Genomic DNA, 17,498 nt, shown 5'->3' with positions numbered 1-17,498 from the left:
ACATCATACACAACAAACATTACAGATACAAACACAGACAAAGACAATAGTTCACTTACAAAAATTCAGAAATACATTTAAGCAATTTTGTTCATTTCATGATTAAAAAAGTAGCCAAACTTTTTTCCTACACCATATTCATGTTAATAACAGACAAGTCAATAAGATGTCAAAGGTTAAACACAAAATCAGTAAAGTTCATGAAATATTGGAAGATACTGTTTTACCATAATTTTGAAACCCTCTTTTGTATTGGCTTGAACAATATACCTAGGCAATGAATTCCACCTTACAATAGCTCTATACATAACAGTTTTCTGTATAACAGATGTCTTAACTTTGGGAAAATTCAACCTTCCTTCAATTGCATGTCTTGTTTGATATTCATGATGAGTATAATGTTTTAATAACTTTTTATATAATATTTCTGGAGATTGTGTAACTTTTATGTTTCTAATAAAATTAACTAAACAATAAGTAGCCCTTTGACTAACAGACAACCATCTCAGACTGTCATGCATGTCTTTTACATTAGTTCTATAGGAACAATTTAACGCACAACGTGCAGCTTTATTTTGAACAATTTGTAGTTTCTTAATATCCATCATTGAGGCACTAGACCAAATAACAAAACAATAATCAAGCTGTGACAGAACTAAAGCGTTTAAGACATGTCTAATGACATCTGGTGGCAGTCCCTTAGAAATTCTTCTTGTAACTGAGACAGCCCGTCCCATCTTGCTCACAGTATTACCAACATGATGTGACCATGATAGAGTGTTGTTGAAAGTAATACCTAGGAGTTTTGTCTCTTGTACCTGGTCAATTGGAATGTTGTTTATATTCAAATTCAATTTTGGTTTAGATAACATCTGATACTTTGATCCCATTAATATACACTTTGTCTTGCCAATATTCAGTACAAGTTTATTATTCTTTACCCATTCTGTTACTAGCTTTAATTCATTATCCAAAATATTTTTAATCTCATCTGTTTTCATTCCTGCAGCATATATGGTCGAGTCATCTGCATACATTGAAATTTGGGATTTATGTAGAGCTAACGGAAGATCATTTATGAAAATTGAAAACAATAGTGGTCCTAAACAACTTCCCTGAGGGACTCCACAATTAAGCTGACTTATATTTGAAAAACTACCATCATCTGTGTCAAGGCCGTACATGTCGAGTGACCAGGCCTGTAGGCATGCTGATATTCTGTATTTAATCCATTCACATCAAAATAAAATTGTATTTGTTGAAAGATAATTCTCTCCATTACCTTTCCTAACGCTGGTAACAAGCTTATAGGTCGACTGTTTGTACCAGAAAAAGGTGCAGCTGTATTTTTTGTAAGTGGAATGATTTTAGCAATCTTCCAAGCCTGAGGACAAATGCATTTCTCAATGCTCAAGTTAACAATATGACAAACAGGGACAGCAATAAAATTAGCCACCAAACTGAGAAATTTCACATCTAAATCATCAACCCCAGGTGGTCTATCTTTACATTTATTAAGCAGACACTCAACTTCATTAACGGTTACTTTTGCTATTTTAAATTTACAGTTTTTATTATTCATCGATTTTTCAATTAAAGTAGTTGAGGGGTTTATACTTGCATGTTGCATATTGCTCCTAAAACTGTTGATCTTAGAATAGAAATAATTCCCAAAATAATTAGCAATGTCCACTGGCTTGGTCAAATATTTTCCATCCACTTCAAGATATGATGGGCAAGATTTTGGTTTTCTGCCCATCATGTCATTTACAACATTCCACATTTTCTTTTTATCATTTTTCACATTTTTTATTTTGTTCTCATAAAACAATTGTTTTTTCTTTTTATTTTGAGCTGTCACATAATTTCTTAGCTTTTTATAAATTTGCCAATCAGACTCAAAACTTGATAGGATCGCTGCTTGTTTTGCTTCATCTCTCAATCTCATTGCTTCTCTTAGTTCATTATCCAACCAGGGTGATTTCAGATTTCTTACTGTGTATTTTCGAATAGGAGCATGTTTTTCAATAATTTGTACAAATAATAATAATACTTCAGTAGCTTGTAGATCAACTATTTAGATCAACTATTAAATAGATGAACTATTTATAAAACATGTCACTACTTTTTCCACCACAGCTTATTGTGTCTTTGCTGTGTTCTCCCTTAAAAAACAATAACTTTGGAACAGGGAAGCTCAAAGAAGATTGACAACAGTTGCATTGGGCAATAGTTCTTATAGACTGAATTATTACACCCGCAACAAGTGTGTTCCTGTTCCTTCTGTTGTGAATAGTGTGCAGTAAATCCCCGATGTACCCTGGGGTCCAACAATGCTGTTATCTCTTGTGCAAGCATGTATTGAGTTTTGATCATGTACATATCAAGACTGCAGGTCAGAAAGTGGATTGTGTCATAGGGCTTTGAGATGAGGCAAGATACAGAACCATGTGTCTTATGTCCTCATGATGAAATAGTTTTGTAAAAGTTTGTTTATGGTGAGTTTTGCTGTGTGTTGTAATCATTGTCTCCGCCAGGCCAAAAGGCATGGCGAGAGAGTATGTTTTGCCGTCCGTCCATCCGTCCATCCGGCCATCCGTCCGTCCTTCTGTCTGTGACCAGCTAATCTCCGCCACCGTTGGCCCGGTCGCTGTGAAACTGCGCACACACACTCCCTGGATGCCACAGCAGAAGCTCTGCCCCACATTTTTCAGATCAGCCTGTCATAGCGCCACCATGAGGCCGACTTTTGTAAAACCCATTATTTGATATTACTCCTACAGATTCTGTCCAAACATCTCGCAAATCGGTACACAGTATCTCTATAGTCATGTGATCAAGATGGATGTGTCCGATATTTCATATTCCATCTTCTTGGCTAGCATTGGCTTCCAAAGTTTGCAGGATAGGTCCATTTTAAAAAGAAATCCTCAAATCATGAACGCAGTGTGCGATTTCCGTGAAATTTTGCACGCATATTCCCACTAGGCCGAGGAAGAAATGCCACCCTTTTCACATTAGCCTGTTATAGCGCCACCAAACATCTGCACACAGCTTAATGGTCCCAAAAATATGTACTGTGCAAACTGCACAGCACAACATTTCAACCAAACAATTTGGTCTTTTTCAGATGAACTCCATGGCCCCTTATCCAGGGCTATAGTTCAGAAGTGGGTTGTGCAGCCTGGAGCTGTCACTGTCACATCACGTGACTAGAGCAGTAATCTCTCTCTGTCAACACCACTGCCCTAAACATGTATTGTTGTTATAGGATTTGGTTGTTTAGGAATAAACACAGAAGCACTCGGGAGTAAGTGGACTAAGATAGTTTGTATTGAAACAGAGTTACTGTTTCAATACAAAAAAGGAGGTGGTGCCCACATGAGGCAAAAACAAAGGAAAAGAAAATATTTGTTTACAGAATGGGATCCCAGATTGACAAAAGAATTGACTAAATGTTTTAAACGTGCACAGGATCAAACATATAGCACAACAAACACAGAAAGTTGTGTGTACTTTATTCTTGATTCTTGATACTGTCAAAATATGCAAGTACACATTTCAGTGCAGTGCAGGTAATTTAAGCGGCTTTTTAAAAAACATAGCTGGCCAGGCAGAGATAAAATTTTAAGGCACAGTAGAAATCACCAAGGAAAGTACTTTTGAAGAGTTCCTCCCATTTTATCACAGCCCCAGTGGTGTGAAGTACATTTACTCAAGTACTGTACTCACAGGGGCCTCTTTTCACTTCACTTTTCCCCTTCAGGACGAAGAAGGCCTGTCCCAGCACTTCTAGGAATGTACCAGAGGATGCTGCCATCCCTGTCATGTCATTCAAACATGAACAACACCCACCTCAGGCACAGGGGGCGGGCTGTGTGAGAACGATGGACACAACCAGGGGGAGATATAAATAGAGAGATAGACAGAGAGAGATGGTCTTTGGTACAGAATGGATTCCTGCATGGTGTTGTTGGTGTTGCTGACCTGTTTAACTCTATGCTCAACGGCTCCAACTGTTGCTCCTGAAGCCGACGCTGTGCAGGAGGATGAAGATACGCTCGCTCAGGTAATGAAGAATATGTGGTGTACCAGTGGTGGAAAGTAACTAAGTACATGTACTCAAGTACTGTACTTAAGTAAAAGTTTGAGGTATTTGTACTTTACTTGAGTATTTCCAATTTCCTATACTTTTACTTCTACTCCACTACATATCAGAGGCAAATATTGTACTACCATATACTTTTGCTCCATTACTATTTGACCACTTTAGTTACTAGTTACTTTGTAGATTTAGCTCACAAAACATACACAGAACTTTAGCCCTTAATCTTGGTCTATTTGAAAATAGCAGATCTACAAGCTCACAACTGAGCTTGTAGATCTGCTATTTGCAAAGGATTGTTGTACATTTTATGTACTCTAGAAAACTTGTGAAATGGGACCTTCTGCATAATGAGTACTTTTACTTTTGGTACTTTAAGAACATTTTGATGCCAATACTTTTGTACTTTTACTCAAGTACATATTGAATTCTGGACTTTTACTTGTAACAGAGTATTTCTTTATTGCAGTATTACTCATGTAAAAAATGTGTGTTCTTTTCCCACCACTGTTGTGTCCATACTTTGTAGTTTTCCTATAGTGAAATAGACGTAGCTGTGGAATCCTGGGGAGAGTCATAATGATAATATAAACCATTGACTATATTCACACATTCAGCGGCCATTTTGCTCTCACGTCATATTTGCGGGTGGGGAAGAAATAATGCCACCCCGGGGTGCCATTATTTCATTAACTTAATAGCAAAAGGGCTGCCGTGTGAATATGGTGAATTGACACATGTGTCCTCCATTAAATCCACTTCATTTATGAAGGAGAAATGTACCGGGTGGTACATTGACAGGGTGGAGACACATAGGCCCTCAGGTTGCATTAACATTTCAAAAAGTACATTTTAAAGTAGAATTGGTCATTAAATGTTAAATAGTATCATGTAGGCAAAATGTCAACTACATTTTATATAATCCTCTGCCCTCTCCTTTTTTATTAGAAGTACCTGTCTCATTTCTACACTGATGTTGGGATTTCTACCGTGCACAACATTATGACGGGGAGCTCATTCAATGACAGCCTAAAGGCCATGCAGAACTTCTTTGGCCTCGAGGTAACATATTGGTTAATACTTCTGCAGCCGATTACTTCTGCAAATAATTAATGGGCTCTGTATCAGTGTTAATTTCGACAGCAAATTCTGCAAAGTCTTAGTCTTTTGAATAACATACATTTAGTTTTTAGTCCTATTTTAGTCATCTGAAATTGTTCAGTCTTAGTCGACTAAATATCAAAATCTTTTAGTCTTAGTCTTAGACAACAAAATTAACATTGCTCTATATGTTGAGAGAGCCCAGTTATGCCACTATTATTTATTTATTTATGTTCTTTTTCCCCTTGTTTTTCATTCTGAACATGGCACATTCTTAGTTCAAACTTTTAAATGGGCGCCTACTCCTTCGAGAATAACATCCTCTGTCAGGGAGGCAAGACATCAAGCACGTTGCATGATGTTCATGTAAATAACATACACATAACATCCCCACATGTAGATCGGTACGTTGCGTATCGTGCCTGTCGTGGGTGGAAACCCCATATGTTCAAAACTGTTTTGAAAAAAGTATCAAAAGTAGCAGATCTACAAGCACAAAACGCTTAAAGATCTGCTACTTTTGTGTGACGTTGTAGTATGATCGAGTAGGGAATGAATTTACAAAAAAACACAAAAAGTTAGAATATGGAGATAAGAGTTTTATGCCTGACAGCAACGATATACAAGAATGTCAGTCTTATGATCGCTATAAAACTCTTTCTATTGCTGTCTGTATACCACCCTCTCCTTCTGTTCTGATCTTTCCCCATTACTGTACATCTTCCTCTTGCTAAGAAACATGTTGTTTGCTGCCTTTTGGCAGACAAAAAATTATTGCCACTTGCAAGAAGTTACCACACTCCATTTCATACAGACAATGGACTACAGTTTTTTGGGGGATATTGTTCATAATTATGGAACTCTCTACAGCCCATACACATGTTGCCAAGGAGGATAATATAAATTTATGAAGTTCTGTTTCTTTTGATCATAAAATATTTCGAGTCGAGTGTCCTCATTTTACCATGACTTTGCCCTGGTCTGGGTTTGAAGTGAATGGGTACTTTAGCTTATTTTTGTCTCCGCCAGGACTTGGTGGCTTTTGGCTAAGATTGCCATCTAAAGTTTGCATGAGTGGCTAGTTTTGAACAAAATGGCTCAAATCATGAACGCAGCGTGCGATTGCCATGAAACTTTGCACACATCGAGGAAGTAATGGCACCCTTTTCAAATTGGCCACAATAACCTACCTGTCGTGGCGGAGACCTCCTATTTTTTCTTGATTAAAACATTTAATAACTAGAAAAAGTGCTCCTCGGAGCACAGGTCTCCGCCAGGTCAGGTACATTATTGTGGCCTCCTGGTGTCGCTATAAAAGGCCCATGTGAAAATTGATCAAATGTGATTTGAGGCAGAGGTTCTGAATTGGCATCCAGGGAGTGTGTGTGCACAGTTTCACAGCGACGGGGCCAATGGTGCCGTAGATTAGCTGCTAACGGACGGACAGGACACACGGACACACGGATGGACGGACACACGGACGGACACAGGGACGGACAGGGTGCAAAACATACTCTCTTGCCATGCCTTTCGACCTGGCGGAGACAATAATAATAATAATAATAAAATGCCACAATCTTGAAAAAGAATTGTTAATGAGTTTCATACCAGCAATCATTCAAAAGGTGGATATCTGATGATATAGTAGTTAAACATTTTAATTACCAAAAATAATGCATGAGATTTTCTAACGTTATCTGCCATTTAATGCACACCAGGTAACTGGCACCTTGGATACTGCAACTATGGAGGTGATTAAGGCACCCAGGTGTGGCGTTTCTGACATCAGCCATTTCGCACATTTCTACGGGAGACCCAAATGGAAGAGTAAAGTCATTACCTACAGGTGCTGAACATTAAAACACTTCATGCTTGTACTGTAAATGCTCCTTCATGTGATAACAACGACAATGTATACATGTAAATCAGAATAATATAAATGTATGTTATTATTTTGCATCAAACTTGTGCTTAGATAGACTAGTGCTATAGGTGAAATACACTATAACAGACACAAAAACATAAGATATGTGCAAATATATGATATGTGCATTCCTTCAATATAACGTGTGTCAGAAGATAGTGGGTGATTGCAGTGGTGGAAAGTAACTAGGTAGATTTACTCAAGTACTGTACTTAATTTTGAGGTACTTTTACTTTACTAGAGTATTTCCAATTTCCAGTACTTTTACTTCTACTCCACAGCTCAGAGAAAAATATTGTACTTTTACTCCACTGCAATTATTAGAAAACTTTGGTTACGAGTTACTTTGTAGATTTTGATTATTATTACAAAACATACAGTAACCACTTAAGCCCTATGTACATTTTGGCCATTTGAAAATAGCAGATCTACAAGCTCACAATGCGACGCATTGTGAGCTTGTGAGCATTGTGAGCCTGATTTAATTTTTATTCTATACTTTTGAAAACTTGAAATGGGACATTCTGCATAATGATTACTTTTACTTTTGGTACTTTAAAGGGTAAGACCACTTTGGTAGAGGTTTGGGTTGTGTAGTTACCTTGCCATGATGTAACTCTAAAGGTGGGCAAGAAATAAAAAATAATTGCTCCATTGATTAGAAATTGATAATTCAAAATATGCTCCTCATTGACTTACATTGTACGGTAAACCTGCTCTCAAAGTCACTCTTTTAGCACGTAAATGAACCCAAACGTATTTGATTCAGACAATATAGAGCATCACCAAACCCAGTACTGTTTGTTTTTTTAATAAAAATGTCAACTTCCTGTTGATTTTACTATTTGAAGATCTGGATCCGGATCCGCCGATCCAGTTCGGGTTTTCTACTTATTAAAAATGGCAAAATCAACAGGAAGTTGACATTTTTATTTAAAAAAAAACAGTACTGGGTTTGGTGATGTTCTATATTGTCTGAATCAACTTTGTTTGCGTTCGTTTTTGTGCTAAAAGAGTGACTTTGAGAGCAGTTTTACCGTACAATGTAAGTCAATGAGGAGCATATTTTGAATTATCAATTTCTAATCGATGGAGCAATTACTTTTTATTTCTTGCCCACCTTTGGAGTTACATCATGGCAAGGTAACTACACAACCCAAACCTCTACCAAAGTGGTCTTACCCTTTAAGTACATTTTGATACCAATACTTTTGTACTTTCACTCAAGTAAATTTGTAATTCCGGACTTACTTAATTGTAAAGGATTATTTCTTATTTTGACACTTTTACTTAAGTAAAACAAGTGAGTACTTTTTCCACCACTGTGTGATTGTGAGATGTAGTTAGTGCTATGCTTCCAATCAACAGGATCACACAGTACAGTAGTCATCTGAGCCAGAATGAGGTGGATGCCACCATCGCTAAAGCATTCAAGCTCTACAGTGATGTGATCCCGCTCGATTTCAAACAGATTCGCAGTGGTACTGCATACATCATGATACTCTTCGGACGTAGAGGTGAATATGAGAAAAGGGTTTGATAATCAAGATAAAAGCCAAGCATTCTTAATTATGTAAAATAAAAAGCTATAACAATACGATATATTTTTTATACAATATACATTATTGATATGCAAAAACATTTTGGTACAGTATACCAATAATAATACTTAACCCATTCAATCCGGGAACGCATCTGTGTCATTTTAGATTTCTTTGGCTATTAAAAAATAGCAGATATAAAAGCTCATATAGCCGCGCTATGAGCTTGTAGATCTGCCATTTTTGAAAAATCGTGAAAATTTGTGCAAATCTTTAAATATATATTTTGTAAATATTTTGTTCCAGGGACCCCCAGAAGCAAAGATTTGAGTTACAAACGTTCACTTTAAAATATATATATATATATTCAAAGATTTGCAAAAAATGTCAAGATTTTTCAAAAATAGCCAAATAAATCTGAAATTGTACTGAAAGATGATATTGCTTAAGTCCCTCCATGATGCATTATTTGAATTATCAAATGATTACAAAGGGAGATGCACATCCAAATCCAAATGTAAGTGCTGCAGAAATGGCAGACCAACAGCAAAAACAAATAAAGTCTGCACACCAGCTGGTTCTCAGCTCCACTTTTATTGCTGCTTTCAACGTTTTGATCTATTCAAACTTCATCTCGAATTTATAATACATTCCAGATGAAGATCGAATAGATCAAAACGCTGAAAGCAGCGATAAAAGTGTAACCAAGAACCAGCATGCAAGACTTTTTTTTACCTTTTATCATTACATTATTACCAGAATTATTCTTTAGTCACTGTACAAACACTGTGTATTATATTCCTCAAGTATACCCTTTCATTTATAGCAGTGGTTTTCAACCCTTTTCATATCAAGGTCCATTATTTATTGGGTATTTGAGTCACGAAACCACCGTTTGATGAGATTTTGCCTCTCAGACCCAAAACTAAATTCATATTTTGTTATTGTTGGATAAGATTTTGTCCTCAATTCCATGCATACTGTATTGATGTGGTACCATCATAGGAGAGATGACAGGCAAACGTTGATCAAAATAACAATTCTTTAATTAAGTAATGCAGATGTTTAACAATAATTTAACTCTTGAGAGCGTAAAATGAAACCAAATGGACTCATAAGGGTCCATTTGGTTTAATTTTACACTCTCAAGAGTTAAAGATCTAAAAGGGTCCATTTGGTTACCAACTCTCCATCATTTAGATGGAGACCACATGGAACCCCCTCAAGGACCACAGGTGGTCCCCGAACCACTGGTTGAGAACCACTGATTATGTAATCTCTCTTTTGTGAATCAGATCATGGGGACTTTTACCCGTTTGATGGACCTAGTGGAGTGTTGGCCCATGCCAACGCTCCTGGAAAGGGACAAGGAGGGGACACACACTTTGATGATCATGAACCATGGACTTTAACCCAGAGAGGTAATACTTTCAAACCACAATCAAAAAACATAAACAATATTAACTTCTACAGCAGGTAGATATATTTTCTCAAATGGTTTTAAAAGCAAAGAATATGTTTGTGAACAGATGACATTCTAAACAAGACTAGTGCGATTCCCGCCAGAACGCATGGCCCTTACGGATCCCAAGGCACGCATCCTAATATACAATAGAGAGTCGCGCGCATGAGTGGCTGTTTGCGTCTCCAAGCTGTTTGTCTGTCTGGGTCTCCAACAAGTTAGGTCTCGCTTCGCTTTCGGTTTGCATGTTGCAGTTTGGTTTCGCTTTCGAATGTGCGTGTCGACACAAAACCTGTGTTGCAATGAACGTCAACACGCTCTGCTGTCTCTGTCTCCGATGTGCGGGCCAGGCTACTAGACGGGAGCCTCGCGCAACGGCTAGACGGGAGGGCCGATCAGCGGCCCAAACCACTAGTGGGTTACAAAGCTTAGCCAATAAGCTTAGCTTAGCCAATTCACATTTGTCACGTGAAGGCCGGCGCAAACATCACGCTAAGCCCGCCACGAAGGTCACGCAACGTTTTTGCCCGTTTTTTTTTTGTCCCTCCCAATAGCAGCTTGGCACGTTCCCAAGCGGTCTCTGAGGCTCTGCACCCCATTTTGCGACCATTTGGTTTATCGCTCCCCGAGTTATGCCCCGGACAGAGATTCTGTGTACACAGACATTTTTCACAGAGACTTGGTGGCTTATTGTATGGTGATGATAATGACATGACAATGACAATGACGATGACGATGATGATGATTTTTGGAGAACCGGTGATCCGGGCAATGCACATGGCTTTGTCTCAGACTTGTGTCTGTGACATCAGTCACAGGGACATGGGTGGGGAGAGCGATCTCTGTTGCTGCACTCCTACAGGTTATAATATAATGCACAATAAAATCTAAAAGCAAAAAACGAATGATAGGATAAAACAATACGGAAAAGAGGAAAGGAAAGAAGAGGGAAAAAGGTAAATCAAAAAAGGTAAAAGAAAAACTATAAAAGCTGATTATTCCATATCTGTGATTATTAATATGCCTTGTGATTGTTGCTATCAGGTATAAATCTGCTGTTAGTGGCAGCTCATGAGTTTGGCCATGCTCTGGGCCTGGATCACTCCAGGGACAGGAGAGCTCTGATGTTCCCCACTTACGCTTACGTCTCCACTAATGGATACAAGCTGCCAGACGACGACAGACGTGGGGTACAAGCTCTGTATGGTAAGCAAAGATCCTTTAGATCCTGTGTGATGATTTATTCAGAGACTATACAGTCTATTCCAGCCATTGTCTTTGATTTGTAGACAGAATGAAGTCTCTTGATTTTTTTTAAAAAAGGAAAGAAAAAAGAAAAATGCTGTGGTGGAAAAATTACTCAAATATTTGACTTAAGTAAAAGTGCCAATACTGCAATGTAGAATTACTCTACAAGTAAAAGTCTGGAATTCAAGATGTACTTGAGTAAAAGTACAAAGGTATTGGTATAAAAATGTACTTAAAGTATCAAAAGTAAAAGTACTTGTTACGCAGAATGTCCCGTTTCACAAGTTTTCAAATGTATAAAATAAAAAATAAACCTTTGAAAATAGCAAATCTACAAGCTCACAATGCTTGGCATCGCATCAGTAGAAGTAAAAGTATTGAAAATTGGAAATATGTCAAAATTGTTCTTAAGTAGGCCTACAGTACTTGAGTACATGTACTTTGTTACTTTACACCACTGGAAAGATGTACAAGCACACTGGACACTGGTCTGTGGTCTATTTAACAAGGTTTGAGCTCCTCTAGTTCGCATCAGGCATACTTAACAAGGATGCACACATCAGGCATGTGAGGAAAGAAGTTTGTGCTCATGAATATATTCACTGTCTGTGCAACATATTAACCCATTATGGGCACGGTCACACCGCACTTTTATTTTACCTATGGGGCGGAATCTGCCAATGCTTTGTCAATGCAAATGCGTGGATTCATGGTCGTGCGCATCTTTCACTCGAATCCACGACAAAGCATTGGCCGATTCCGCCCCAGAGGTAAAATAAAAGTGCAATGCTTTGTCAATGTAAATGTGTGGATTCTTGGAAAAAAATCGCAAGACTATGAATCCACGCATTTGCATTGACAAAGCATTGGCAGATTCCGCCCCAGAGGTAAAATAAAAGTGCGGTGTGAAAAATAAAAATCTAAACCTTTTCATGTCAAGGACCCCCAAAATGATATTTGGCCGTGGACCGCCATCTCAAAATATTTTGTTCCAGGGACCCCCCAGAAACAAAGATTTGAGTAAAAAATATTCGCTTTAAAGAATATAATATTCAAAGATTTGCATACATTTTCACGATTTTTCAAAAAACAGCGGATGTAGCCTACATGAGCTTGTATATCTGCTATTTTTGAATAGCCAAATAAAATAAAATGACACAGATGCGTCGCAGGTCTTAAAGGAGGAGGTCACCCAAAAAATGATGTATTTTCCATCAATTGCACACCCAATGAAGCCTTGAATACATGGATTTATTTTGTTTTTTGTCGCATTCCTAAGCCAATAATTTGATGCCCAGGTGTATTTCCGGTAGGACACACAAAGAATCTACTTTGTGTCTCCTACCGGATACAATAGCCGGTAGGAGACAGGAATCAAATTCATTAGCTTAGGAATGCGACAAAAACACAAATAAATCCATGGATTCAAGGCTTCATGGGGTGTGCAATTGATAGAAAATAAGTCATTCTTTGGGTGAACTACTCCTTTAATGGGTTGATTAACAACTCCACCATACAGCAAACTCTGTATAATGATTGAAATGTTTTTGTTGCCCAACTGTCTTAAAGGAAGCCGTAGCTTTCAGCCAGACCCACAGCCCGACCCAACACCAGCTCCCACACCCACTCCAGAACCCGAACCGGAGCCTGAAGAACCCACTCAGCCAGACCCGGGCCGCAACCCTCGAGACGAGCAGTGCAGCCGGGACCTGGTGTTTGATGCCGCCACCTCTGTCAGGGGAGACCTGCTGTTCTTCAAAAACGGGTAACGTATGTTTGAATCTGAATGTATGCAAAATAGGTTATTTTTCTTACTTTTACTTTGCAAATATTTAAATGCTGAGCAAATACTACAGAGGGAATGTTGTAAATCAGTCCTGTAGACCATTGGTTCTGTCAAGGACCCCCAAAATGATATGTATTTGGCCGTGGACCCCCATCTAAAAACATTTTGTTCCAGGGACCCCCTAGAAGCAAAGATTTGAGTTACAAATGTTCGCTTTGAAAAAAAATATATAAAATGTGCACACATTTTCACAAAAAAAAAAAAAAAAGCAAATCTACAAGCTCATAGCGCGGCACTGGGTGCCACACTATGAGCTTGTAGACCTGCTATTTTTTAATATACAATAAGTATACAATATGGATAAAGGGGTTAAAATGATTGTGATGCTTTATCAACTCATTTTGCTGGGGACCCCCTGGTACCCCCCCGAAGTCCCCGGAGCCCACTTTGAGAACCAATGCTGTAGACAACAATAACAATCTCATCAATCGCTATATAAGATTTATTTGTTTTGTGATATGACAAATACTGTGTATATATGATTTATTATGTCTTTCTTGAATGTAAGCTTTTTCTTTTATGAAATAAATTAACAAATTGTTGTGTTCCTCCATAGTTACTATTGGAAGAAGAGTGCTCGAGGCCAAATTATCCGTCTCAGCAAAGTGAGCACCAGATGGCCAGGGATCAACGGAGTCGATGCTGCCTATGAAGTCCCAGACAAGGACGTGTTCTATCTCTTTGAAGGTACTATTCAAGAGAAGGGATTATAGATCTGAAAACAAAAAAGTCAGTGTTTCACTGATTATAAATCAGCCTGGAAATGTCAAAGCTCTGGACTATTTCTTCCACTGTTATCTGCAGTGGTGTAAAGTAACTAAGTACATGTACTCAAGTACTGTACTTAAGTACAATTTTGAGGTATTTTTTTTACTTTACTGGAGTATTTCCAATTGTCAATACTTTTACTTCTACTCCAGTCCATCTCAGAGGCAAATATTGTACTTTTACTCCACTACAATGATTTGAAAACTTTAGTTACTATGCAGATATAAATTGTTACATTATAAAACATACATTAACCACTTTAGCCCTATTTTATACCTAGGCTATTTGAAAACAGCTGATCTACAAGCTCACAACGTGTCGCATCGTGACGCGCTGTGAGCTTGTAGATTGGCTACTTTCAAACATTTTAGTACTTTTACTTTTGACACTTACATGTACATTTTGATACCAATACTTTTGTACTTTTACTCAAGTACATTTTGAATTCCGAACTTTTACTTGTAACAGAGTACTTCTACATTGTAGAACATTTGAGTACTTTTTCTCCCCCTGTTATTATTAATACAAAGATACAGTAACTGCCATTGCTTTTTCTGCAGGTGATCAGTACTGGGGCATTAGGGCTTATACAAGCACAAAACTGTCTGGATATCCAAAGCGTCTCACCAACCTTGGCCTCCCCTCGACTGTGAAGAAGGTGGATGCAGCTGTTTTTGTCAAAACCACTGGGAAAACGCTCATTTTTGTGGATAGTCAGTATTGGAGGTGAGAGTTAACATGCACACTTTTCATCATTATTATCATCACTTTTAATCTTCACTTCATGGGCATGTGCAGCCAGTCTCTCTTAATTCATTAGTTCCTCCCATTTTAAAATGCAATTTATGGAGATAATTGATGGATCTCCATGTCATGTATTTTCCAGTTATGATGAGCGCAGAAACCAAATGGACAACGGATACCCGAGATACATCTCCTGGGATTTTCCTGGCATGAGTTGTAGAGTGGATGCGGCCTTTGAGAATTATGGTAAAAGATGCAAACACTCAATATTCCAGGGTTAGGGTTAGGGTACAGCAGGGGCACTTTTGGGGCAGTGGTGATGGAGGTGACCACCCAAGGGAGTACGTTATCAAAACATTGATGTCCATATAACACAGAAACATAGAGTTTAAAATGGTGTTGGCCGGTCAAATTATATAAGGATGAAAAGATATTATTCACCTATGTACCAACGTTTGTTACTTTGTTAACCCATTAAGACCTGAGGCTGATTCTACAAAATGTCTTCTAAAGAAACAGTTTTCTGAAAAACGTATGTTGCTATATTAGTGGTTCTCAGACTATTTCATGTGGGGGAAGACCACTCATTTTCAACATTGAACAATGTCTTTAATACACCCTAGAGCATAGTTCAATGTTGAAAATGAGTGGTCTTCCCCTTTAAGGAACCCCAAAATAATTATGTATTTGGCCGCCAAACCCCATCTCAAAATATTTTGTAATAGGGACCCCCAGAAGCACAGATTTTAGTAAAAAATGTTCCCTTAAAAAATATATACATATATTCAAATATTTGCACAGTGTTCAAGATTCTTCAAAAAATAGCCAAAATATAAAATAATGGTTAAAGTGGTTACACAGATGCGTTACCGGTTATAATGCCTGGGTTAAATTAACTGAATGCCTCCTTCCATAGGGTACCTATACTTCTCCGACGGACCAAGGCAGACTGAATACAACTATGCATACAAGGCAGTGAATCGTGTTCTCCTCAACTACGGTTGGCTCAACTGTTATTAAGAACTGGAAGACGCTAGCATTCTTTCTATCAGATCTGTACGAAATGTCTGTGAAAGGAATGCATGCGTTACAAGAATCAACAATTCTCACAGCAAGAACTGAGATCTTGAAACTGAAAGCTTCAAGGTGTTGTTCGCCCCAAAAAATACTTTTTTCCTATCTATTAGTCACCCCATGGAGACTTGAATGGATATTTTTTTGTTTTTGTCTCATTCCTAAGCCAAAAATTAGGTAGGCAGCGGTTCCGGTAGGAGACACAAAGGAGACTCTTTGTGTCTCCTACCGGAACCGCTGCCGGCCATCAAATTATTGGCTTAGGAATGCGGCAAAAACAAAATAATATCCACTAATTAAAGTCTCCATGGGGTGACTAATCGATAGAAAAAATGACATTTTTAGGGTGAACTATCCCTTTAACTTGATTATTGTTTGGAACACGGATTATGTCAACTTTGAACGGGGCACTACAAATCAAATGTAGTATTAAGCCTGCCTGCTTTATCATTATGTATGAGTTGACTTAATTGTTTTCAAAGATTTTCAACAAATGGGCTGTGGGCCCAGTGGGCCCACAGCCTGGATTGTACAGGGCCTAGAAATGTGTGGAGGGCTGCCCCAGGCCTTGAGTATTCATGGGCACATCAATGTTAATGGTAAATGAATGACTATTATTTTCATGTGTGATTTAAAATCAATTGGTGGTCATCAAAGGTTTGTACATTTAGTAGGTGGGCATCTCTGTATTGTTTGAATTGACATTGACCTCATTCATGCCTCGTCAACATACATAAGATACAATCCTGTCCATATAAATGATCCATATTACTAAGTTACAGTGAGGTAATTCAGACATACTTGTTACGAGAGCTTGTCTATACAGTACGTATAAACCTGTCAGCTAGACATACAGTATATCCACTCCATGTTACTGTAACCTTGCAGACAAGATGCCATTGCCTGGATAGACGGTATGTCTGAGGTAATGCATTTACACAAATATTAAGTTACGTAGTTGTTATGACAGATGACACATTTCGGTGAGTGTTTTCCTTGGCCAAATGGCAACATGATTGTGGATTTTTTCTATTCCATAACCTATTCTTTTGAGTCTTTTTTTATAGCTTAATTTCAATGTGTTTTACGGAAAGTAGCACAAAAGTAGTAGAATACATTATTTGCTGCATGTGTGTCCGTGTGCGTGTGTGTGGTTCCTCCATACCATCACAGAGCTATAGGTGTAATCTACTTGTGTTTATCTTTGGCAGCCTATAGGACATACAACATAGGTTGTTTCTTAGAGGGTTCCAACAACTTCAATGCCAACAAAATCAGCTAAACTGCTTGCAAAATTCTTTGCAATCTCTTCTACTATCGGTAGCCGCCAAATATGGCAAAGACGCTGTTACTTGTACCCCTGAAGGGTATGGGGGTATTTTTTACCCCTTAAGGATGTGTGGGTATTTGTACCCCTGAAGGGTGCGTGGGTTTTTGTCCATGATTTGCTGACTGGATATTTTTACAGAACCTTGTAATATTTGTGTCCTTGTATTGTACAGTATCTCTTATGTGGACATAAATAAATGATTAAATGTGTATGTGTGTGTCATTTAGCAGTGCAATTTTGAGGTACTTTTACTTTAATGGAGTATTTCCAATTGTCTATACTTTTACTTCTACTCCACTACATCTCAGAGGCAAATATTGTACTTTTACTCCACTACAACTATTTGAACATTTTA

General features: G+C 38.1%; 1 protein-coding gene across 1 annotated transcript; it reads left to right on the top strand.

The window, feature by feature from the left end:
* Nucleotides 1-3,921: 3,921 nt before the first annotated feature.
* On the top strand, nt 3,922-15,955 carry LOC311050320 (collagenase 3-like). The gene is made up of 11 exons (XM_084064334.1): nt 3,922-4,069; nt 5,054-5,167; nt 6,925-7,052; nt 8,499-8,647; nt 9,967-10,092; nt 11,178-11,339; nt 12,951-13,146; nt 13,784-13,914; nt 14,556-14,721; nt 14,882-14,985; nt 15,656-15,955. The coding sequence occupies exons 1-11, from the start codon at nt 3,953-3,955 to the stop codon at nt 15,757-15,759; spliced, it is 1,497 nt and encodes a 498-aa protein (XP_083920460.1). The 5' UTR covers nt 3,922-3,952; the 3' UTR covers nt 15,760-15,955.
* The last annotated feature ends 1,543 nt before the right edge of the window (nt 15,956-17,498 follow it).

Source organism: Gymnoscopelus microlampas (assembly GCF_963454915.1).
Source record: "Gymnoscopelus microlampas genome assembly, chromosome: 8".
NCBI lineage: Eukaryota > Metazoa > Chordata > Actinopteri > Myctophiformes > Myctophidae > Gymnoscopelus > Gymnoscopelus microlampas.
The sequence above is the reverse complement of the archived record's forward strand: the minus strand, read 5'-3'. Positions and strand labels throughout refer to the sequence as shown.